This window comes from Podarcis filfolensis (assembly GCF_964270895.1).
Source record: "Podarcis filfolensis genome assembly, chromosome: 16".
Lineage (NCBI taxonomy): Eukaryota > Metazoa > Chordata > Lepidosauria > Squamata > Lacertidae > Podarcis > Podarcis filfolensis.
In genome coordinates this window covers 3,211,224-3,235,171 of record NC_139620.1, presented here as the reverse complement: position 1 = coordinate 3,235,171, position 23,948 = coordinate 3,211,224, and the positions used below count along the sequence as shown (strand labels likewise).

The 23,948-nt window shown below is 48.3% G+C and overlaps 1 protein-coding gene across 5 annotated transcripts; it reads right to left on the bottom strand.

Annotated features, from left to right (window-relative positions):
• Positions 1–408: 408 nt before the first annotated feature.
• On the bottom strand, positions 409–18,297 carry RFX5 (regulatory factor X5). 5 transcript variants are annotated; one of them, XM_083591125.1, is made up of 12 exons: positions 17,986–18,295; positions 17,249–17,466; positions 15,646–15,713; positions 12,741–12,878; positions 11,564–11,597; positions 8,664–8,746; positions 7,056–7,175; positions 6,052–6,168; positions 5,678–5,759; positions 4,991–5,189; positions 3,711–3,805; positions 409–2,675 (listed from the first exon to the last, which is right to left on the bottom strand). In XM_083591125.1, the coding sequence occupies exons 4-12, from the start codon at positions 12,863–12,865 to the stop codon at positions 1,422–1,424; spliced, it is 2,109 nt and encodes a 702-aa protein (XP_083447251.1). In that variant the 5' UTR covers positions 12,866–12,878; positions 15,646–15,713; positions 17,249–17,466; positions 17,986–18,295; the 3' UTR covers positions 409–1,421. The 5 variants fall into 5 exon arrangements, with proteins under 5 accessions (XP_083447251.1, XP_083447254.1, XP_083447252.1 ...); XM_083591128.1 differs by having other exon boundaries at positions 5,678–5,758; positions 6,051–6,168; positions 15,642–15,713; positions 17,249–17,433; positions 17,986–18,291; XM_083591126.1 differs by having other exon boundaries at positions 5,678–5,758; positions 6,051–6,168; positions 17,249–17,433; positions 17,986–18,291.
• Between the last annotated feature and the right edge of the window lie 5,651 nt (positions 18,298–23,948).

Sequence of the window (23,948 nt, the reverse complement as noted above, 5' to 3'; positions counted from 1 at the left end):
GAGGGGTAAACTACAGCTCCCGGGTGTCTTTTTTTTTGGGGGGGGGTGCTTTCAAAGCATTTTAAAGAGGCTTCTTGTCACAGCAGCAGTTGAGGTCTTCTTCTCCAAAAATTATTTATTTTTTTAAACCACCTTTCATCCGAAGATCAGAGGATGCTTTGCAAAATAGAAACACAAAAATACTTAATATCGTGACAAACAAAAACAGCAACCTCCTTCCCGGTTTAAAAAGCCACAGCTTGTTTAATCCCAGTATCCAAGAGGCAAAGGATTTTATACAATTGTGTTCTGTTCAGCATGGACCCACAAAAAAAAATAAGGGATTTAAGTTAGGCCTATCCAATAGTTTCAAGAGTAGAACTAACCCACCATTTATAAGATCCGGAGTGGCGGAGGCAATGAAACAACTTTTAACAAAACATATACAACCATTTTTATTTTTATTTTAAAAAATTAATGTGCATATGGTTTCTTCGGTATTTATAATGGAAACAAGAGGCGGGAAAGGAGAACTTAGAAGAGGCGAGTAACAACTCACACGAGTAACAAAAAAAGGAGCAAATATGGGTATTAACTTTTTTTAAACTGCCCCCAGGTCAGTGGACTCTCTGGGAGAGAGACTAGGGGATATGAGGGCGCCACTGGTCTGTGGCCAGGCTACGACTCCTGCTCTCCCTGACCACTAGGCCTGCTGGCTGCTGGGAGTCCAGCAACATCTGGAGGGACACCCCCCTTGCCCCACCAATGTCCCCAAGCCCCTGAGCTGGAAACCGAGAGGGGAGAACAACAAAACTCTTTGGGATGTTGGCTGCAAGGTGATTGTCTCTAAAGTTCAGAGTAGAAGGGGTTTGGGGGGTTCAGGGTCAGGATCCGCACTCGGAACGCAACACTATTTCGCCCCCTTTGGATCGAGAAAGATTTGTGCAGAGATTCCAAACGGGAGAAGATTCTCCACTCCCTGCCCAGCCCTTTGAAGTCCCAAGGAGAGCGATGGAGAGATTGGTGTCAGGGCGGAGGGGTCCCGTAAATATGCCCCCATTCCCATATGTGGCATGCCTAAATGACCTCCGCAAAAACCTTTCCATTCCCGACATTTTCACTCCCCTTATCAGAGTATGGTAGGCCGCTTGGACTTTTGAGAAAAGGATTTGGGTGTGCGGTGGCAGCTGGTGGGCCAGGAAGTGGGGAGCTGAACAGTAGGTGGCGCCAGAGCCCAGGTCAGGCAACTTCTCAGCCACATAGCCTTGCAAGGCGGCCAAGGAAGAGGCATGACAGGAAGTCGCTTTTGCAAGCTCACATCGCCGTGTATTTCCCCCCCTACACGCGTGCATTAAATTAGTAAAAGCAAGCAGAACCAGGGTGCCTTTGCGCGGGAGAGCTTGGCATTGGGAGACGCACACCAGAGCAGGGGTGGGGCTATGTTATCGGCTGGGGGCCTGCGCCGATGTCCCTGGCGGACTCGCCATCTCTGCTGCCTTCCCCTGGTTCGCACTGACCCTGTGCAAGTTTACGGACGAGGGCCGCAAGCCGCAGGCCTCCAAGCGACCCTTGGCGGGCGGCGGGGCAACTTTGCGCATGGAAAGATCGGTGGGTTGGAGTTCACCTTCTGAGGAGCTCTCACTCTCCGGATCCTCCCAGTCCCTCGTGACGGTGATTCTGGTACCAATCCCTGGCGCTCCTGCGCCTTCAGCAAACTGCGGGGGCTCCCCTGGGCCACTTCCTGTCTCTTTGGAGCCACTTCCTGTCTCTTTGGAGCCACTTCCTGTCTCCTTCCAGTCACTTCCTGTCTCTTTCGCAACAACGGGCATGGCGGACCTCCGGCCCCTGATGACGCTCACCTGGGTGGGCAGGACAGTGGCTTTTGGGGCAGGGCTGACAATGAGGCTGCCGGCCCGGGAAGGGCCCTCTTCGCCCGTCTCCTGCGGGAACGGGCTCTTGGGCTTCCCGACGTGGACCACCTCCACCTCCGTGCTCTCGTCCCGAGACCCGGAGCGGGAGGACGGGCGGGCGGCCTGGTCGCCGTAACCCACAGTCACGACAATGATATCCGACTCCTCCTCGGCGCCAAGCCCTCCCTCCTTGACACCGCTCTTCTCGGGCGAAGGGGGGTCCGCCTTCTTGCGCGGCCGACCCCGCTTCCTCTTTGCCGTCGCCTCCCCGGGCGCTTCCGCGGGCCGCTTGGCGGGGGGCTTGGCTCTCTGCGGGTCCTGGGGGCTCCGCTGGGCCTCGCAGCCGTTCACCCCTCCGCCGGCAGGGGCGCTCTTGTGCTTCAGCGGGATCTCGGCCACGGGCGGCACCGCCATGTTGATGACCGGCATCATGTTGATGACCGGCACAGCGCTCGGAGGGCTGACCACGCCGGCCGGCCCGTTCACCGCGGGGGCCAACAGAGTGGAGGGCCCCGGCCCCATGGAGAGGGCCATCTTGACCGTCCCTCCCGAGGCAGTCAGCTTGGGCGCCAAGACAGCGGGGGCCGGGTGCATGGCCGCCATCCCCGGAGACACCACCAGCCGGTCCCCGGGCTGGACCTGGACGCGGGGCAGCAACAGTGGCAGCCGAGCCACCAAGGCGTTGATCTGCGGGCTGCTGGCGGGCTTCGCTGGGGCGTCCGGCGGCTTCTTGGCCTCGCTCCGCGGAGCTGCGGCCGAGGGCTTGGCGGCGTTTTCCGCTTTGGCCTGAGGAGAGGAAAGGACGAGAGAAGCGTTGGGTTCAGCTGCCCTTTGGCCCTCGGCCAAGCTGCAGGCCCAAACCCAGGGATGAGCCACAAGGCCGGAGTTAAAATGGGTAAACTACAGGTGGGGCTGCAGAAATCGAGAATCTTGCCCAAATTGGGGGTGTGTTTCCCCCTCACAAAGCTGAATTTCGACTTTTGAATCTACGTGCCCCACCTGCCACCACACCTGGGTCTTTAGACTTCTTCCAGTGTGGTGTTGTGTATTTCCCAGACCAGAGGCAAATGGCACCAGATAACACCTTAGAGGCCTTTTTGGGCACGGTGGGAAGATGATGCTGAACTGGTCCAACTAAAAGGCCCTTCTGAGGTGCTTACATAAGCTCAATTCTGCGTCCAGGGCAGCTGTCTGCCAGCTCCATCTGGTATGCAGGATGAGACCCTCCTTGCCCGTGGACAGTCTCGCCAGAGTGACGCATGCTCTGGTTATCTCCCGCTTGGATTACTGCAATGCGCTCTATGTGGGGCTACCTTTGAAGGTGACCTGGAAACTACAACTAATCCAGAATGCGGCAGGTAGACTGGGGACTGGGAGTGGCGGCCAAGACCACATAACACTGGTCCTGAAAGACCTACACTGGTTCCCAGTACATTTCTGAGCACAATTCAAAGTGTTGGTGCTGACCTTTAAAGCCCTAAACGGCCTCGGTCCAGCAGACCTGAAGGAGCGTCTCCACCCCCATCGTTTTGCCCAGACACTGAGGTCCAGCTCCGAGGGCCTTCTGGCGGTTCCCTCATTGCAAGAAGCAAAGCTACAGGGAACCAGGCAGAGGGCCTTCTCGGTGGTGGCGCCCTCCCTGTGGAACGCCCTCCCTTCAGATGTCAAGGGGATAAACCACCACAGACTTTCCAGAGACATCTAAAGGCAGCCCTGTTCAGGTAATCTTTTATGCAGGATGCTGCCCAGAGTAGCTTGGGCAAAGCAGTCAGATGGATGGGGTATAAGTAATAAATTGTTGTTGTTGTTTACTACTACTACCTGGGTCTGCTTATTGTCTGCACTCTCCAGGCCTTCTGGCTCATTTTTCTTCATGGTTTGGGGCGGCCGTTTGTCACGGTGGTTCTCGGTAATTTCTGCAACCAGAAAAGATTTAGATCAAGAGACCCTTCTCCGTACAAAGCTCCCAGTTACAAAAAAAGTTAAAGAAAAAGTGGAGAAATCACTGGGGGATAGGAACACAGCTGTCTTATGCAGAACCAACCCATTGGTCCATCTAACTTAGTATTATCTACACTGGCCGGCAGCAGCGGGTCTCCAGGGTTTCAGGCAGGGGCCACCTCCAGCCCTACCGGAAGACGCCAATACAGGATTGAAATGGGGACCTTCTGTATGCAAAGCAAACGCTCTACCCCTGAGCTGGCTGTAAACATAAAGCAAGATTCTAGTCCTCATGGTTTTGACCAATTTAACTCAGGAGCTGCTCTTGACTGCATCACCGATCTAGCTCAGTGTTGTCTGCAGACTGACAGAGGCTTTCTCAGGGGCCAAACTGGACTCCCAAGTGTGGCCCACGATCCAGCAGTTCCCCATCTGTTTTATCTTGCAAGTCAAGAGGTTTATATTTTGTATTCCAATGTGGGCATCAGTCTCATCTACACTCAAAGGCCGCTTAGAAGCCTGCGGCAATTTACAAATTAAATTATATCAACAAGAAAGCCATCTTCAAATACCGTATGTTCCGGCGTACAAGGCGACTTTTTATCCCTGGGAAATCACCCCAAAAGTCGGGGGGTCGTCTTATACGCCGGGTATACGCGTTGGGAAGGAGGAGGGGGATTCAGTGAGCAGAGGTGCACCTTCTGGCATCGCTCCTCCTCCCTCCCCACAGAAGGGGACGCAGAAAGTCCTTCGGAGCGTGGCGCTCGCCCGCCCGCCCGCCTGCCCAACGCCTCGGGCTGCTGCTGTGATGGCAGAGGAGGGGTGCGCGCTCTGCCCCGGCGGTGCTCAAACTCTCTAACTCTAAAATTGAACAGCAAAAGTTGGGGGTCGTCTTATACGCCCAGTCGCCCAATACGCCGGAATCTACGGAATCTCAAGGAGCTTGTTTTCTCCTGCTCCCGAGGGCAGGACTCAAACCCGTGGCTTCAAGTGCCAAGGAAGGAGCTTCCGACTAAACTTCAGGAAGAACTTTCTGACAGTAAGAGATGTTTGGCAGGGGGACAGAGTCCCGGGAGAGGTGGTGGACTCTATGAAGAACCCGTTGGGCAGCGCGATGGAGGCGCAAGGAGCGGAGGCGGGCGTGAGGAGGGGTCTCCCACCTGAGACCACCATGGCCATGATGAGGTCGACGTGGGGCGAACGGGAGCTAATGATGTGCTGCTGGATGAGGAACTGGGCAACCTCCACGATGTTGTTGAATGAGCGCTTGAGGATCTTCTCGGCCCAGTCGCAGGTCAAGGCGCAGGCCGCTTCCATCACCTCGTCGCTGTAGGACTGGAACACCTCTGGCCGCTCTGGCTGCAGGAGAGGAAGGAAGAACAGGAAGAGTGAGGAGTGCCAGGCACCGTTTTCCCACATACCGTCAAAAGCGGATCTGAAGCACCGCTTTGGGCCCAGATATTCCATGCTTCTGCCATTCCGCTACTGCACAACGCAGCCTCCATCTTGAGCTCAGAAGGCTTTATTTACAGTCATACCTCGGGTTACAGACACTTCGGGTTGCGTGATTTTGGGTTGTGCACCATGCCGAACCCGAAAGTACTGGAACTGGTTACTTCCGGGTTTCGGCGCATGCGCTGCGGATTGCGAACACTGCGAGTTGCGAACATGCCTCCCGCACGGATCACATTCGCAACCCGAGTGTCCACTGCATTGGTGTTTCAGAAGACTCGCGCGCTGCTCAAAAGACCTCAAAACAGTTTACCAAAAAAGACATAACAAGAACCAGCAAGAAAAAAATTACAGACACACGCAAGAAAATAATGAGTCAACAACCAGGGCCTTACCGACTCCGTCTCTTTCAGATCCAGGCTGGGAAGAGGGGGCATGTTCACCACAGTCTTCCTCCGTATCCCGCTGTAGCAATACGTGGGGGGGGGGCAGAATTAAGGAGGAAACTCAAAAGGCTCCATTTCCATTGCGCACATCCATTTATTTCATGCCTGGGAAGGCTCAAAGGTGTTTGGGGGTACCCTTGGCGGAAAGAATCTGCACTGCATCTGTTTTTTGTTTGGAGGTACCAGTTTTGTGAAGGTGGGACATACAGCTGGGCCCAACACGCCTGTGTTTGGGGAGCGTGAGACGGACCTCTGCAGCCTTTCACTGACCTCACTGCCGCCCACACCGCCTGGCGACTTTTTACACACAAAAAAAAGGATATTTCGACTGCCCACGACCCCCCAGCCTCCTCGCTTTGATGTTCGGGAAGATTTCCCGGATGATCTTGCCGAAGTTGGCCGCGCTCAGAGAGCGGCTGCAAAGGTTATCGCAGTAGCGCCTGCCAGCGGAAGGACAAAAAGGAAAGGCGGTTTATGTGTCAGTTGCATTTAGATCCCATCTTCTTCCCTTCCCCTCAAAGCGGCATTTGCGGTTCCCTCCCCTCCTCGTTCGATCCCCACAACAACCCTGGGGGGCAGGTTGGGCTGAGAAGTCACCCACAGGGAGCTTCGTGTGGCCGAAGAGGGATCTGAACCCTGGTCTCTCCCGGGTCCACACCCGACACTCTAACCACTACACCACCGCTGCCTCGCTTATGGTTTACATGCTGTCTCCGAAAAATTTTACACATCACTTGGGAAGACAGGCAAACTAATACCAGCGTACTGGAAGAAGCAAAGATCACCAGTGTTGAAGCAGATTCTTCAACATCCACTTCGTTGGACTGGTCATGTCGTACGGATGCCTGATTATTGTCTTCCAAAGCAACTGCTCTATTCCGAACTTAAAAATGGAAAGCGTAATGCTGGTGGTCAACAAAAGAGGTTTAAAGGCTGTCTCAAGGCAAATCTAAAAAAATGTAGTATAAACACTGACAACTGGGCAACACCGGCCTGCGAGCGCTCCAGTTGGAGAACAGCCTTGACCAAAGGTGTCACGGGCTTTGAAGGCACTCGAAACTCAGGACGCAAGGGAGAAACGTACTAAGAGGAAGGCACGCTGGGCAAATCCACACCGTGATCAACTCCCGCCTGGAAACCAATGTCCCCACTGTGGAAGGAAGTGTGGATCCAGAATTGGCCTCCATAGTCACAGACTCACTGTTAAGGCCATGTTTATGGAAGACAATCTTACTCGGCTACGAGGGATCGCCAAATTAGAAAAGGAGGCAACCTCCGCACCCCGCAGAGACGCCTCTGGTTCCCACTCTTCGGAGCCAGAACTCACTTGTAAGCATCGAAGACATCTTGTTTTGGCAAGCAGGTGTCTGGGTATTCCTCCAGGTGATTCCGGATCCACGTGCAAGCATGCATGTGCTCAGCTGAGCTCAGAGAAGTCAGGTCCAGGCTGGTGGCCCCGAGAAAGGAAAATAAAATAAAATAATAATAATAATAATAATAATAATAATAATAATAATAATAATAATATACCGTCCTATACCTGCAGGTCTCGGGGTGGTTACAGCATAAAAGCACAATATAAAAACAGAAAGCACATAATGAAACCAAAAACACAATACAGTGGTATCTCAGTTGTCAACAGTAATCCACTCCAAAAGACTGTTCGACTTCCGAAATGTTCAACAACTGAGGCGCAAAGGGCAGCAGGCAATTTCAATGGAGAAAATGGAAAAACACGCATTCGAAAACGGAAGCATTTACTTCCGGATTTTCGGTGTTCGAAAACTGAAACGTTTGGCTTCTGAGATGCTCAAAAACCAAGCCGCTTCCCCTGGATTTGGCAAGATATGTGTAAATTCAGCACCCTCTTCCTTTTCCCAGCACACAGCGTCCCTTGGGGAACACCTGACATCTTTCGAACCCTGCCCCTCTCGCATTCAAAGCCTGCCTCGGGAACCATGAGGTCCACCAACTTGAATTTCAACGGTGGTTCCAAGGATGGATTCTCAGGCCTACACCTCACAGATTCCTGCATCCTCTGGATCCATAAGGACTAGAAACCTGCCCTTTGGTTTTTAAATTCCACGGCAGCACTTTGCTGAATTTTAGGCCTAGCTGGAAGTCTCACTGGTTCGGATAAGTCAGGGGTCAGCAAACTTTTTCAGCAGGGGGCCAGTCCACTGTCCCTCAGACCTTGTGGGGGCCGGACTATATTTTGAAGGGGAAAAAAATGAATAAATTCCTATGCCCCACAAATAACCCAGTCTTTTTTATTTAAGTGTTTAATTAAGTATTAATTAGGAAGATTTAAGTTTTTTTGTATATAAATTTGCTTTTTCTTCTTTCTTCTTTCTTCTTTCTGTATTTTCTTAATTGTTCTTTAATTTTCATTTTGTAGTATGAGACTGTAAATTCTTTGTTTCAGTGTGTAATTTAAATTAATAAAGATTTTAAAAAAACAAACAAACAAATAACCCGGAGATGCATTTTAAATAAAAGCACACATTCTACTCATGTAAAAATAGGCTGATTCCTGGACTGTCCACGGGCCAAATTTAGAAGGCGATTGGGCCGGATCCGGCCCCCGGGCCTTAGTTTGCCTACTCATGGGTTAAGTTGTAGGGTGCAGGCTGCCAACAGAGTGAGGCCATCAGGTGCTGTGTAGGGTTCACCTCTGCCTACAATAGTTTGCTTCCAAGTTTCATTCCTACACTCGTTTAGGTGGGCAATGAGGGCAGGCCCAGAATTATATCTCCCATGGGGTTGGTTTCGCTTGGAGGCTGCTAGTTGCTGACCCCTGAATGATCTTTTTATTTTATTTTAAAGAAAGCAGCTTTCTAATTTCCTTGCCTTTCCACCACACCGTTTCCATCCCTCCAGTATATACAAAGCAGTAAATGAACAGGATTAGGGAAACAAGGTGGCAACCACTCACTTTTTCTCCCCTGAACTTGGGCCGGAAGGGAGTTGGAGGTAGAGATACAGCTTGGCGTGGTCAGTAAACCTCTGGACATCTTGCTGTGTTCATAGAATGGGGAAAGAGAGACAAGTGAAGATCACCAGGAAATGAAAACTGCCAAGAAGTAAACACAAGCCATGTTTTGTGATCAGCTGTTGCGACAATGCACAGCTTTGCACCGGATACCTCAAGGACTTCCGCTCCCTATAGGAACCGACCCGGGCCCAGCAATCATCATCTGAGGCCCTTCTCCAGGTGCCCCTTCCAATATTATTATTATTATTATTATTATTATTATTATTATTATTATTATTATTATTATTAATTGAGTTCTTTATTAAACATATTTCACAAAATTATACAGCAATATATTATATTACAATTTGTATCCCATACGGCAGAAAAATTAAAAATACTTTTTTTAAAAAAAAAGACCTAAAATAGACTTCCAATTGTTCTAAAAAAAACCCCCTAAATTACACTTGTCATATTTTACACAGTATCCTATTAATATATCATTTTCTTAAATCTTTTTGATAACGGGAAAAAAACTCATTAAATTTAGATATATTGTCTCTACAACGCAAGAGTCATTCAAGATCTGCCAGGTGGTTTGTGCTGTCACAAGTAGTTTTTCAGGTACTCCTTGAATATACCGTATTTTTTGCTCTATAAGACTCACTTTTTCCCTCCTAAAAATTAAGGGGAAATGTGTGTGCGTCTTATGGAGCGAATGCAGGCTGCGCAGCTATCCCAGAAGCCAGAACAGCAAGAGGGATCGCTGCTTTCGCTGCGCAGCGATCCCTCTTGCTGTTCTGGCTTCTGAGATTCAGAATATTTTTTTCTTGTTTTCCTCCTCCAAAAACTAGGTGCATCTTGTGGTCTGGTGCGTCTTATAGAGCGAAAAATACGGTGATCCATTCTTGGTTTAGTTTTTGCGTTGAATTCCCTCTTACCCTCCAGGTGCCTCTTCCATGGGGGGATCTGGAGGGCGGCGACATGAGAATGGGGCCTTTTCAGTGGTGGCTCCCTGCTTGTCGAACGTTCTCCCCAGGGAGGCTTAACTGGCGCCACCATCGTTACTTATCTTTAGGCACCAGGCAAAACAGCATTTCTTTTCCACCGGGCCTTTGGCTTTTAATTATCTGTGGCCCCTGCAGCACAGTGGGTCAGCGCATCTGGCCCTTAACCAGAAGGTTGGTGGTTTGAGCCCACCCAGGGACAGTTGTGGACAGAATTCCTGCAATTGCAGGCGGTTGAACTTCCAGCTCTAGAGTTCTATTATTCTGTCCCTTCCAGTGGGTGGGATGTTTCATTCCTGCCTTTTAAAAGCATGAATAGGTTTTCACCCTTCCTCGCGCTTTCATTTTATGCTGCGCGAATGATCCACTGCTAAATTGTGTCAATGACCGATATGCTTTGGAATACACCTGGTGTTTGCCCTCCACCCCCTGACTTTTGCCCTCCAATTTTTCGGCGCGTCCTTTCTGGTTAAATGTCCTCTTCCCCTGCCAATAGCCTCTTCCACTGCCTGAGTTTCCTTTCCAGAAAAAAAGACAGGTAAATAAGGTTATCCGCCCACCGGTCTCCCTTCCTCTTCTTCATTTTATTCCTTTAACCTAGAGACACTTGCCAGAAACTCCTGCACTCATCAATTCTTTATTTAAAGGTCCAACCCGAGCATATTCCACTCCGAAAGTCCCACTTTCTCCTTATTTTGGGGCTTCTAACTTGCTTCTGGAGGGACGCGGGTGGCGCTGTGGGTTAAACCACAGAGCCTAGGACTTGCCGATCAGAAGGTCGGCGGTTCGAATCCCCACAACGGGGTGAGCTCCCTTTGCTCAGTCCCAGCTCCTGCCAACCTAGCAGTTCGAAAGCACGTCAAAGTACAAGTAGATAAATAGGTACCACTCCGGCGGGAAGGTAAATGGCGTTTCCGTGCACTGCTCTGGTTCGCCAGAAGCGGCTTAGTCATGCTGCCCACATGACCCGGAAGCTGTACGCCGGCTCCCTCGGCCAATAAAGCGGGATGAGTGCCGCAACCCCAGAATCATCAACGACTGGACCTAATGGTCAGCCGTCCCTTTATCTTTACTAACTTGCTTCTAGCTATGTTTTTGTAGTTAGCTTCTTATAGTAACCCTCTAAAACATCGGTCGGAACCCACAGGTGAGTCGCGAGGCTACACCGGACAGGACACGGCAAATCTTATTGCTGCCACATTCAACTCCAGCCAAGGCTCAACCAGACCAAAAGAGTAACCCATGCCATGTGCGCTAGGATACAATCTTCTGACAAGACACCCTTTCTATCAATTCCCATGAATGCTGCAAAAACGGAATGAGAAAGGCACGATCTATTTGTCTTACAAGATACAGATTTCTGGCCAACCATTTTTTCAACAGCTCCTCAACCTTTCGGCTAAGGCGTAAAAACTGCTGCTTGTCATTGAGGAGCAATGCTAATTTTAGTAAGCGCCGCTTTAGGATTAATGATGTGCACTGCTAGAATTGCTAAGAATAAATCGGAAAGGGGGAAAAATGCAGACGTGGGCCCCAGGTTGCAGGCTGGCAGCCAGTCTTGGGTCCAGACCAGGTGATGATCACTGCACTAGAAGAATATCAGAAGCGCTGCGTCAGGCGGAAGCTGCCCAGCATCCTATTCTCATAGAGGCTTATCAGATGCCTCTTTGGAAACCGCCAAGGCGACTCTCCCAGTCTCTGTTCCCAGCAGCTGGTATTCTGCCTCCGACACTGGAGGGAGAACTCAGCCCATATTTACCCAAAGCGCAATTCATCGGCCACATATTGTATGAACAGGTGCATGTTATTTTAGTTCCCCCAGCTGCTTTTGAAGTGCCCCATCCGGCCACTCACCAGTATGTAGTCAATTTTGCACTGCACAGACTTCCTGTAAGAAGAAAATCATGTGTTACTCTCTTGATTTTTTCAGCTCCCCTCACCCTCTAGGTCAGGCACCCCCAAACTCGGCCCGCCAGATGTTTTGGGGACTACAGTTCCCATCATCCCTGACCACTGGTCCTGTTAGCTAGGGATGATGGGAGTTGTAGTCCCAAAACATCTGGAGGACCGAGTTTGGGCGTGCCTGCTCTAGGACATATGCAGGCAACCTCAGGATCATAATAATAATAATAATACATTTTTATTTATACCGCACCCGTCCCTGTACAAAAACCGGGCTCAGGGCAGCTAACAACAAATTTAAAACACTTAATTGTAAAAACAGCATAAAAATATAGTATAAAAACATGAATAACAATAAAATTCAAAGTGCAGAAATCAATTTAGGGGAAATCCATCTAATAAGCATTAGATAAATCACCAGGGCTAGCTGGCTGAATTAGTCCTACTTGGGCCAGCGAGGAGGCCAGGGGAGAATTAGCTGTGGATCAGGAGTCTCTCTCCCTCTGTGTTGCTTGTTCAGGGTGCTGGGAGTGGTTAAGAGACCCCGTTCCGCTCAGGGATGGATCGCTAAACCCCTCCAAGAGTGGTAGGCCTGTGATGGGGAACAGAAGTCTCATCGCCCTGAACAAACTACAGTTCCCATGATTCCTTGGGGGGAGCTGTGACTGTTTAAAGTGGCATGTTCTTATTCGGGGGGGGGGGAATATATTTATTCATTCACAAAATTCAGATACCGCCCGATTGTAAAACAAACCTCAGAGCGGTTCACAAAAGAAAACGGTGACGTTACCAGTAAAAAAAATGCAGTTTCAAACGACTCTTTCTAAACATCCGGAATTAATTAAAACCAGCAATAAGCTGGAAACCAGACTAAAACGCGTGCCAACTTTCTACATGTCTGGATGCAGGCTGTGCCTAAGCAAAGACGTTTCTAGCAGGGGTCTAAAAAAGGACAGAGATGGGTCAATAGGCAGGGAGTTCCAAAGTGCTGCCACACTAAAAGATATGATTTATTGCAAACTGGTATGTCTGGTGCAAAGGGGGCCGAAGAAGGAAGGAAGGAGGGAAGGAAGGAAAGAAAGAGAAGGGAGAGAAGGAAGGGGAAAGGAATAAGAAGCGTCGCCCTTACGAAATAGTTCCTCTCAGTTTCTGTAGCAAGGTACTTGACTCCACGGAGACGCCCTGCGGATCCGCCTCTAAGCTTTCGCTCACGTTTTCCGCGATCTTCGTATACAGTCCGTTGTCGTCCGCCATGGCACCCGGTTCCCTGGTTCAAAGAGAGAAAGAGGACCCCAACGCCTTAGTCCAGGGCAGCGTGTGTCTGCACATAATAATAATAATAATAATAATAATAATAATAATAATAATAATAAATTTTATTTATATCCCGCCCTCCCCAGCCGAAGCCGGGCTCAGGGCGGCTAACAACAATCAAATAATCAAACAATCAAATAAACCAACATTCTAAAAATATTTCATTATAAAAATTAATTAAAATCAAGTTGGTTAAGATGTACAAAGTAGGATCAGATCTGCGTTGGAAATGCAGAGAAAACGGAAGGAACTTTTTTCACATGCGGTAGACATGGGAAAAGGTTAAAGACTATTGGGAAATGACATACAATGAGTTAAAAAACATGTTTAAAACAACATTCCCCCCCCCAAAAAACCTGAGGCCTTTTTGTTAGGCATAGTTCAGTCTGAAGAGCCCAGTTGTCAGAAAAAGTTATTTATGTACACAACCACAGCGGCTCAAATTTTGCTAGCCCAAAGATCGAAAGGGAGCGAGATCCCTCGTTAGGAAGATTGGCAAATTAAGATGGTAGAATTTGTGGAGGAAGCTGGTTTAATTTACAGAATAAGAGAGCAAGAAGAATCTTTATTAGAAGAGAAGTGCTGCATATTTAGAAAATAACTTTGTACAACTGCAAACGCTGGTAGCGTTTAGATAAATTCAACAGTATGATAAATATTTGAAGGATATAAAATGGAAAAACGAATAGATTGGTTATAATAAAATATGCAGGAAAGTTAAATAAGTAAAATAAACCATGAAAGAGGAAGGAAGGAAGTCAATTGTTACATGTAAAATGTTTATTTTGAGATGTATAAACTGAAAAAACAATAAAAATCGTTATATATATAAAAATAACCTTTAGAGGTTGCAACAAGAAAAGTGGAAATTCGGCTGAAAAAGCAAGCACCCAGCAACACGATCACTCCTGAATTTGTCCAGTCCTCTTTTCAAGCCACCCAAACTGGCGGTCCTCACTTGCCCCTGTGGCAGTGAGTTCCGCAGTTCCTTCCACACTTTCAAAAGCTGCCCGTCTTCCATGCATCCTGTGCACCTCAGATAAGATTCCTCCTCTTCTTCCCACCCCCAACGCCTCTGAAACAAAATCAGACTCATCTCCCCGGAGATATTATCTCTTCTCCGCAGCTCCTTTCACACCTCCTTCTAACCTTCACCTGAACTGCAAACTCTTCCAAGGTCCATGGCCCTGTGAGAGAATCCTGCCTAGCAACAGAGAGCTCCTCCACTTCGGGAGGCTGAGATTGGTCCGAAACCATGGCAACAGCAAGACGAGCAAGTCCACTGACTGAACACTGGCCGGGGGGGAGAAAAAAGAAGCTTTTAAAGTAAAAAAATAATAAACAGGAGTTGAAGCACACCCTCAACCTGAAACAACAACGACCCCTTTTTCCAAAGCGCAGAATACCATCTTCCAGGAGGGAAGCAGCCCCACAAAGTCCATGGATGAAAAACACGCAACAGCACCTGCCAGTGCGCCACAGCCTCTTGTGAACTTGTTCAAACTCAGCCATTTCTTATCCTTTTCACCCCAAATTCGGCAGGGACCGTCCTCAATCCTTCCTCCCCTATGCTGCCACGTCCCAAGCTGTTGCGCTGAAACGTTTCGGAACTATAAGCCGTCAAACCTGCTCTCCCTCACACACTATTTCTCATTACAGTGGACACATGGGTTGCGAATGTGATCCGTGCGGGATGCATGTTCGCAACCCGCAGCGCCGCGTCTGCGCATGCACTGCAATTCGGCGCTTCTGCACATGCGGAAAGCACAATTTAGCGCTTCTGCGCAACCGCCGAAACCCAGAAGTAACCCATTGCGCTATTTCCGGGTTTCGGTGGGTCCGTAACTCGAACAAATGCAACCTGAAGCGTCTGTAACCCAAGGTATGACTGTACAGTCATACCTCATGTTACATTTACTTCAGGTTGAGCGTTTTCAGGTTGCGTCCCGCGGCGACCCAGAAGTACCAGAAAGGGTTACTTCCGGGTTTTGCCGCTCATGCGTGCGCAGACGTGCAAAATGACGTCACGTGCATGCGCAGAAGCGGCAAATCGCGACCCGCAGGTTGCGTTCCGCTCATGTTGCGAACAGGCCTCCGGAATGGATCCTGTTCGCAACCAGAGGTACCACTGTATTATGGTGGGATGTGATCCTGCCCGTGCTCCCTTAAGCGTGGCCCTATAATTCTCTTTTTAAAAAAATAATAATTAGATCCCACATCAACCCAAAAGCCAGCTCTTTTGCAACCTGATATGAATATCTGGGCACTCTGCGCATGATCAAAGGCACTCACCTCTTGACAGCGGCACCACAGTATTCAGAGTAGAGCCCGGGTGATTTAAACCTGTAACCTCTTTGGGGCAGGGAACTTTCTCCTGACCATAAACAGCCCTGTACATTGCTAATATGTAAACAAGTTAACAGTAATTTCAGTTGAAAGTCCTGTCCGGCTCTTGTCAAACCGCCCATCATAGTTAAGTTGCCAACTCTTTTTTGCAGCCAAAGCCCCTGAGCCTTTAACAACAAACAGAAACTCACCAGCTGCTTTGCCAGAGAGATCTGGACTCATAAATTTAAACCACATCGCCCCAAAAGAATCATGGGAACTGTAGTTTACTCCCCAGAGAGTTACAATGCCAAACACCCTTAGCAAACTACAGTTCCCGGGATTCTCAGGTGTGACCCTGAAGCCGGCAGTCGCACACATCAAGCCTTACCTACCTCACAGGGTTGTTGTGACGATAAAATGGAGAGGGGAAGACAGCAACATGTATGCCACCTTCAGTTCCCTGAGGAAAAGAGACATACACACATAAGTTAATACATTCAATTAGAAAAAAGTTTTACTTTTTATCTTACGAATTTATTTTAAACATTTTTTCATTCTTCATTTCTGCCGGTCAGCCGACAAAGACACCTGCGGCAATGAACAATGCGTTAAACTCAGTTTTCCAACAAATGTAAGCTCCTTGGGGGCAGAGACCTGTGCCCATAATAATAATCATTTTTATTTATACCCCGCCCTCCCCAACCAAGGCTGGGCTCAGAGCGGCTTACAAGCAATAATAAAAACAAGTTAAATGATTACAACTTAAAAACAACATTAAAAAATACAACATTAAAATACTGAAACATTAAAATATTAAAATGTAGCCTCATCGCAGAAGGAGAAGGAAAAGAAAAAAGAAAGAGAGGGAGGGAATCAAATTGGCTCCAAGCCAAAGGCCAGGCAGAACAACTCTGTCTTACAGGCCCTGCGGAAAGAAATCAGATCCTGTAGGGCCCTGGTCTCATGAGGCAGAGCGTTCCACCAGGCCGGGGCCAGTGCTGAAAAGGCCCTGGCTCTGGTTGAAGCCAATCTAACTTCCTTAGGGCCCGGGACCACTAGGGTGGTGCTATATATGGACCTTAAGGTCCTCCGTGGGGCAGACCAGGAGAGGCGGTCCCGTAAGTACGAGGGTCCTAGGCCGTGAAGGGCTTTAAAGATCAAAAGCAGCACCTTAAATCTGATCCTGTACTCCACTGGGAGCCAGTGCAGCTTGAAAAGCACTGGGTGAATATGCTCCCATGGCAGGGACCCCGTAAGGAGTCTCGCACTCTGCACCCGCTGGAGTTTCTGGGACAGCTTCAAGGGCAGCCCCGCGTAGAGCAAATAACAGTAGTCAAGCCTGGAGATGACCGTCGCATGGATCACTGTGGCCAGGTCGGGGCGGGAAAGGTAAGGGACCAACTGCTTGATGCGGCAAAGGTGGAAAAATGTCGCCTTGGCTGTTGCTGTAACCTGCGCCTCCATGGAAAGGGAGGCGTCAAGGATTACACCCAAACTCTTAACGGAAGGCAATGGCACTAATTGGGCCCCCGCAAGAGAAGGGAGTTGGTCCCTCATCCCCAATGAAAGGCATGTGTGGGGAGAGAAAGCTGGGGACTGTTTTAAGCGCTGAACATGTTGAAATCAACCTTTCATGCTCTGGATTGATCGCAGAAGGCCAGCCACCCCCTCAGCGTACATTTTAGACGTTAAAGATCAGGCTTTTAATTTTAAATTCCTGCATCCCACGCGAAGCTGACTCAGAAGTTCGGCTAAGCATCCTCGTGTCAGGTTTTCAGCAGCTGTGCAAATCTAGACGTGACAATGAAATAGCTGCTGTTCGCCACAGTACCCTACCTATTATTTTGGTTTTTTAGCAACTCCCAAAAGGGTTCCAGGCAGAGCTCATGTGAAGGGCTGCTGGGTGCTTTTTATAAATATACAAAATATATCACTGATAAGACCATCTGTCTCAGCTGACGGTACATTTCTGCCTTGGGGGGGGGATTAACTCACCAAGATTGCTACTCCAAGTGGATCCCCTCTGTTGGATCCAGATTAAAATCTAAACACCCCATAATAAACACACACATTCCTTGGGCGGGAAACTTAAGTTGATCTCCTCTGTGCCCCAGAGGCGGGTGATCATCCTAGCAGCTGCACCACGTATTTAAATTCCAAGAGGAGGGAAATTCGAATTCCTGCAGTGAGAATGTGGGAAAACCCGAAACCTCCTTTTGCAAAAAGAGAGAGAGAGATTGGGTCAACCTTTTTTTTTGCTTCAGATCACACAAACCACCTCTTCTTCCCCATCCTCCTACCCTTAGAAGGAAACCCTTATTTTTCAGGAGTCTCCGCTGCACAGCTGCCAACTTTTCCCTTTTTAAAAAAGGGAAATTCCCTTATTCCGAATAGGATTCCTCGCAAGAAAAGGGGAAAGTTGCCAGCTATGCTCCCCTGCTTCTAAAATGCATGCATCTCAAGCCAAAAACTCGCCATGAAAAACAACAACACAGGCGCCTTTTTGCGAAGTTCCTCCATCAGCTCAGATGCATTTTAAGGGATCTGTCTTAATCCATGCCCTCTTTTTGGAAACGGATCTCCCTTGAACACACCCAATTCGATCCGTTTCCTTAATCCAGAAAACTCCCAGAATTGTAAACTCTTCCCCCCCCCCATCAACTCTCTCTCTCTCTCTATATATATATATATAAATTTATTTATTTGGAGAGAGAGGGTGAAATGGAACTTACCTTTTATTTCAGGCTGAGATTCCTCTTCCTGCAGCTTTTTAAGATCCGGGCCGCCTTTTGCAAAAAGGGAAGGCTCAGAAAAAACTCAGCAGCTGCAAACATCGCTGCTCCAAAACCCAAACTTCTCCCTGCCCCAAAGAGTTAATAGATTCCTCCCCCCCCCAAAAAAAAAACAACAACTAATAATATTTCCTGGATCTTTTAGGATCCCCTTTTCCCAATGCGGATTTCCTACTCCGCTTGCAAAAGGATCCACCCCTCTTGCAGTTTGCGCGGCGCATCTGAGCCCTTGCAAAAATAAAAGGGAAAAAGAAACTAGCAGCCGAGGGGGGCGGGGGGAAGAGGAGCGGGTGGGCGGGGCCGGCGGGGTTTTCTTTTTCTCTGATTGGCCCGCGCGCCTCTGGTCTGCCCGGATACGGCGCTCTTCTTTAATGCAAATGGCTGCCGCGTGGTTTTCTCGCTTTCCACCCGGATACAGCTCGGGCTCGGCACCGGATTGGCCAGCGGGGTCGGGAAGTCTGCCTAGCAACGGGCTTCTGGTTGGTGCGAGCTCTGCCAGTTCAGGAGCGGACGAGGAAAAGGGGCGCCTTTATATTTATATTTGATTTATTTTCTCTCTCCTTTTTTTGCAAGGAGTGGACTGGCTGCAGCAGGGTCACGTTAACCCCCGAGGGTCTCTAGGATGCAAAGGTCTCAGGCTCCAAAACCCAGAAAAAGTCATTTTCTTTCTTTTTTCCCCATTTTTTTTATTGATTTTCCAAAAAAATTTAAACAAACATAAATCTCAACCGCAATTAAACCAATCTTAGTAACCTTGTTAAGTGACTTCCTCAAATCCCCCTAGTTGAATTTCAGTGTGCATCATTTTAACAGTTTTCCAAGACCAGTTTCCTCATAAAATTAACTTAATCACTTAACATCTTCCATTCTTTCTATTTTAGCTTTAGACATCTTAATTCCTGTCATTACATATCTGAATCCTAAGCCTATCCACAAATAGTCATTTTCAAACTGATCTCTATTTATTCCCATTGCCCCTCGCTCCTCTTTCTCGAAAATCATACTTTTTTGGCAGGGGGATGGCAGGCACCTCGGCTGTGGTCTCCATATATGCCCGGAACAATTCCCAGCACCCTTGAAATACTATTCCCAGTGTTATTTGGTGACGGAGACCACGAAATACTGGGAATTGTAGTTCAAGGGTGCTGGGAATTGTAGCGCCCTGAGAGGGCACTCCGCCAGCATCCACATTTGCTGGTCCTTTTGCTCCCGCATCCTTAGCACACGGCCACATAATACATCTAAACCAGGGATCACCAACTTTTTCCGGATTCAGGACCCTGCTTTTAAGCCAAACGTGCATTTAGAGGCCTATTTCTTAACTTTTTGGCATCTATCTGCCTGGCCGTAGTGTTCCTGTGATCCACCTTGGATCAGGCAGAAACCCACTAAGGGGTCCTGACCTACCCAGTGAAAAGCTGTGATCCAAAGTATATGACTGTTTACATTATTTCAAACTGCTTTTTAACTGTGTTTTTTTTCTTTTTAAAAATTGTTTTTAACTGTTTTTATGTGTGTGGGGGGGTTTGGTGGGGTTTTATTTGAGGGGGGTTATTTGGCTGTTTCCATTTATATTTTGATTATGTATTTTGTGGTTCTATATTGAGACCTGCAGGTATAGGGCGACATATAAATTTAATTACGGTAATGACAGTAAAGCACTCTTAGGCCGTGTAAACACCTTAGCTCAGTTGGCAGAGCATGAGAGTCTTAATCTCAGTGTTGTGGGTTTGTGCGCCATGTTGAGCAAAACTCCTGCATTGCAGAAGGTTGGACTAGATCAGGGGTAGGCAAACCAAGGCCCGGGGGCCGGATCCGGCCCAATCACCTTCTAAATCCAGCCTGTGGACAGTCTGGGAATCAGCGTGTTTTTACATGAGTAGAATGTGTCCTTTTATTTAATATGCATCTCGGTGGTGGCACCTTCCCTGTGGAATGCCCTCCCACCAGATGTCAAAGAAAACAACAACTACCAGACTTTTAGAAGACATCTGAAGGCAGCCCTGCTTAGGGAAGCTTTTAATGTTTAATAGGTTATTGTCTTTTAATATTCTGTTGGAAGCCGCCCAGAGTGGCTGGGGAGGCCCAGCCAGAAGGGCAGCGTATAAATAATAAATTATTATTATATTATTATTATTATTATTCCAACTCTACGATCCTGTGATACACTTGAAGCACATCTAGAGCACCAAATAATCCCGAGAACTTCCATTTACCCCCCCCCCATCTAAATATTTTTCTATGCGATTTTTGACAAAGAGAGTTGTGGTGTGGTGGTTCGAGGGTTGGACCTGGGTTCAGATTGCCACTCGGCCATGAAGGTGCCCATGGGCAAGATCCTGCCTCTCTACCCAACCTACCTCACAAGAGTGGTTGTGGGGATTAAATTAGGTGTGGGGGACGCATGCATGTCACCCTGAGCTCCGGGAAGGGAGCAGGGAATGGAATATGGAGGCAATAAATAAATAAAATAACCCTTGCAAAGCGGCTTCATGGCTATTGCCTGTTCATTTCACTGAAACACGCATCCTTTGTCTCATTCAACCTTTGCATACCCATTTTTGCAGTGCTTTCCCCCCCTAGAGGGACGCAGGGGTACGCATACCCCTAAACTTTATGTGAATCTTTGTACTTTGGTCCATTTACTGTATTTATTTTTCCCAGTTTGAACGATAGAATGGTGGTTTTTCTTGAGTCCAAAGGAGAGTACCCCTAAACATTTTTTTAAGGGGAAAAAAAAGCACTGCATCTTTGCACCCATTACTTGGCTGCATTGCAAAATTAAGAAAAGGGCATGTTCTGCAGTGTGGCAGTTTGCAGATGGCTTCAGAAAGTACAACTTACACGGGCTTTGCCTTTAAATGCAGGCTGGGTCAAAATTTATCATGCACAGCTATTTGCTTCTGTCAAGAACTAGAAGTGGTTTAAGGACAGTCTCCCCTGGATCTCAGCAATAATGGAGGGAGACAATTTAGGGTGCCAGAGGGCTGGGCCCTATACTATACTGGATCCCTATACTGGATCCCTATACCTGCAAGGGATCTGGGTGGACTTTTTGCTACAGGAAGATGCTGTTTAAATTGCTAGGTGGCGGTTTGGGCACCAGGTGACGCTGCAGGCCCAGGAATGAATGAGCTTGCGGAAACTGTGGGTCTCACCCATTCGTCTGGGTCTGGAGGGTGTTTTTGGAGACATGGGAAGGGCAGATCTCCTGGGTTTCAGGCAGGGAGCATCGCAGCCCTATATCGGGAGATGCTGAACCTGGGAACTTCTGCATGGTAAACGGGTACTGAAAAGAGGCTCCATTTTAATGTTGTATTTTAATCTTGTTTTTAAGTTGCATTTTAATCAATTGTTTTTATACCTGATGTTAGCCACCCTGAGCCCGGTCTTGGCTGGGGAGGGCGGAGTATAAATAAAATTTATTGTTGTTGTTTAGTCGTTTAGTTGTGTCCGCCTCTTTGTGACCCCCTGGACCTGAGCATGCCAGGCACTCCTGTCTTCCACTGCCTCCCGCAGTTTGGTCAGACTCATGTTTGTAACTTCGAGAACACTGTCCCACCATCTCGCCCTCTGTCGTCCCCTTCTCCTTGTGCCCTCCATCTTCCCCAACATCAGGGTCTTTTCCAGGGAGTCTTCTCTTCTCATGAGGTGGCCAAAGTCTTGGAGCCTCAGCTTCAGGATCTGTCCTTCCAGTGAGGACTCAGGGCTGATTTCCTCCAGAATGGATCGGTTTTATCTTCTTGCAGTCTATGGGACTCTCAAGAGTCTCCTCCAGCACCAGAATTCAAAAGCGTCAATTCTTCGGCGATCAGCCTTCTTTATGGTCCAGCTCTCACTTCCATACATCATCATCATCATCATCATTATTATTATTATTATTATTACTCAACCAGGGCAGGAAAGTTGTGTGTCTCGTAATTGTTTCAAAACTCCCGGTTCTTCCCACGCAAACACATTGTCCCCTCTACCTGGTGGTGGTTTGGAATTCATTGATCATTCTCTCCCATTCAAAAATATACCGAAACCCCAAACCTCAGCCTCAATCGAAACCACGGTTTCCTGTTCCACTGAGCTGCATTCATTAACTGAGCCAAGATTAGGGGGAGATTTTTGAACACCGGGTGCTCTCTGCTTATCTTAAGCTCTGTTGCGAGCTGGGCCTATTTGCTTTTCATAGTTAGGTTGTTTCATAAGGCGGGGCTAGAGGGCTGGTCAAACAGCCACCCCATATCCTATATTGGGGCCCTTGGAGCTGGCTGGCTCATTAAAGGGTATGGAAGTCGCTCAGCAGTGGAAGGAGTGTTAAAGTTCACCTGGAATAGAATGGCAGGACATGGTTTGAGAGGGGCTTCTCGGTGGTGGCTCCCAGGCTTTGCAACTCTCTCCCTAGAGAAGCAAGACTGGCTCCTTCCTTGTTCCTCCACCACCAGATGCGGTGCTTTTTTTCTTTAAAAAAATGGTTTAGGGGTACTCTCATTTTGACTCAAGAAATCATATTTTTTTAGTTCAAATCAGGAAAAATAAATTCAGTAAATGGACCAAAAGATTCACAAAATGTTTAGGGGTATGCGTACCCCCAGAACAAAAGCACTGAGCAGGTGAATACTGTTTTATTTCAATAGGCCTTTGGCGACTGGCCTTTATGAAGGAAAAGGCTTTTAATGTTTCTGTGCTGTTTTTATTATCTGTATTTGAATAGATTTGTTGTTATAGAATCATGGAATTGCAGAGTTGGAAGGGACTTTGAGGGTCCTTTATTTCAGCCCTCTGCAATGCAGGAATCTCAGCCGAAGCATCCATGAGAGATGGCCATTCAACTTATAAACCTGCAAGGAAAGAGAGCCCACAATCTCCTCATGGAGACCATTCCACTGTTGAACAGCTCTAACTGCCAGAAAGTTCTTCCTGAAGTTTAGTTGGAATCTCCTTTCTTGTAGCTTGAAGCCACGGGTTCGAGTCCTGCCCTCCAGAGTAGAAGAAAACAAGCTTGCTCCCTCTTCCATGCCACAGCCCTTTAGGTATTTGAAGACGGCTATGATATCTATTAGGGAGGCGGGTGGGTTAAACCACAGAGCCTAGGACTTGCTGATCGGAAAGTCGGTGGTTCTAATCCCTGCGACGGGGTGAGCTCCCGTTGCTCAGTCCCTGCTCCTGCCAACCTAGCAGTTCGAAAGCACGTCAAAGTGCAAGTAGATAAATAGGTACCGCTCCAGCGGGAAGGTAAACAGCATTTCCGTGCGCAGCTCTGGTTCGCCAGAAGCGGCTTAGTCCTGCTGGCCACATGACCCAGAAGCCGTATGCCGGCTCCCTCGGCCAGTAAAGCGAGATGAGCGCCACAACCCCAGAGTCGGCCACGACTGGACCTAATGGTCAGGGGTCCGTTTACCTTTACCTTTATGATATCTATTCTCAGGACTCAGCTACACAGCTGCAAATAAAACGTTTTAAGTGTGGTGTAAAGTGCATCATACAAATGTGATACTAGATGGGAACAGTGAGCTATAGCAAATTCAGTCTATTTTTCAAAACAATTTTTTTAAATAAAAGCATTTTCACAACTTTTTTTTATGTGTCTAAATTCCACCTCAGAGGGACGCGGGTGGCGCTGTGGGTTAAACCACTGAGCCTAGGACTTGCCGATCAGAAGGTCGGCGGTTCGAATCCCCGCGACGGGGTGAGCTCCCGTTGCTCAGTCCCTGCTCCTGCCAACCTAGCAGTTCGAAAGCACGTCAAAGTGCAAGTAGATAAATAGATACCGCTCCAGCGGGAAGGTCAACGGCGTTTCCGTGCGCTGCTCTGGTTCGCCAGAAGCGGCTTAGTCATGCTGGCCACATGACCCGGAAGCTGTACGCCGGCTCCCTCGGCCAGTAAAGCGAGATGAGCGCTGCAAACCCAGAGTC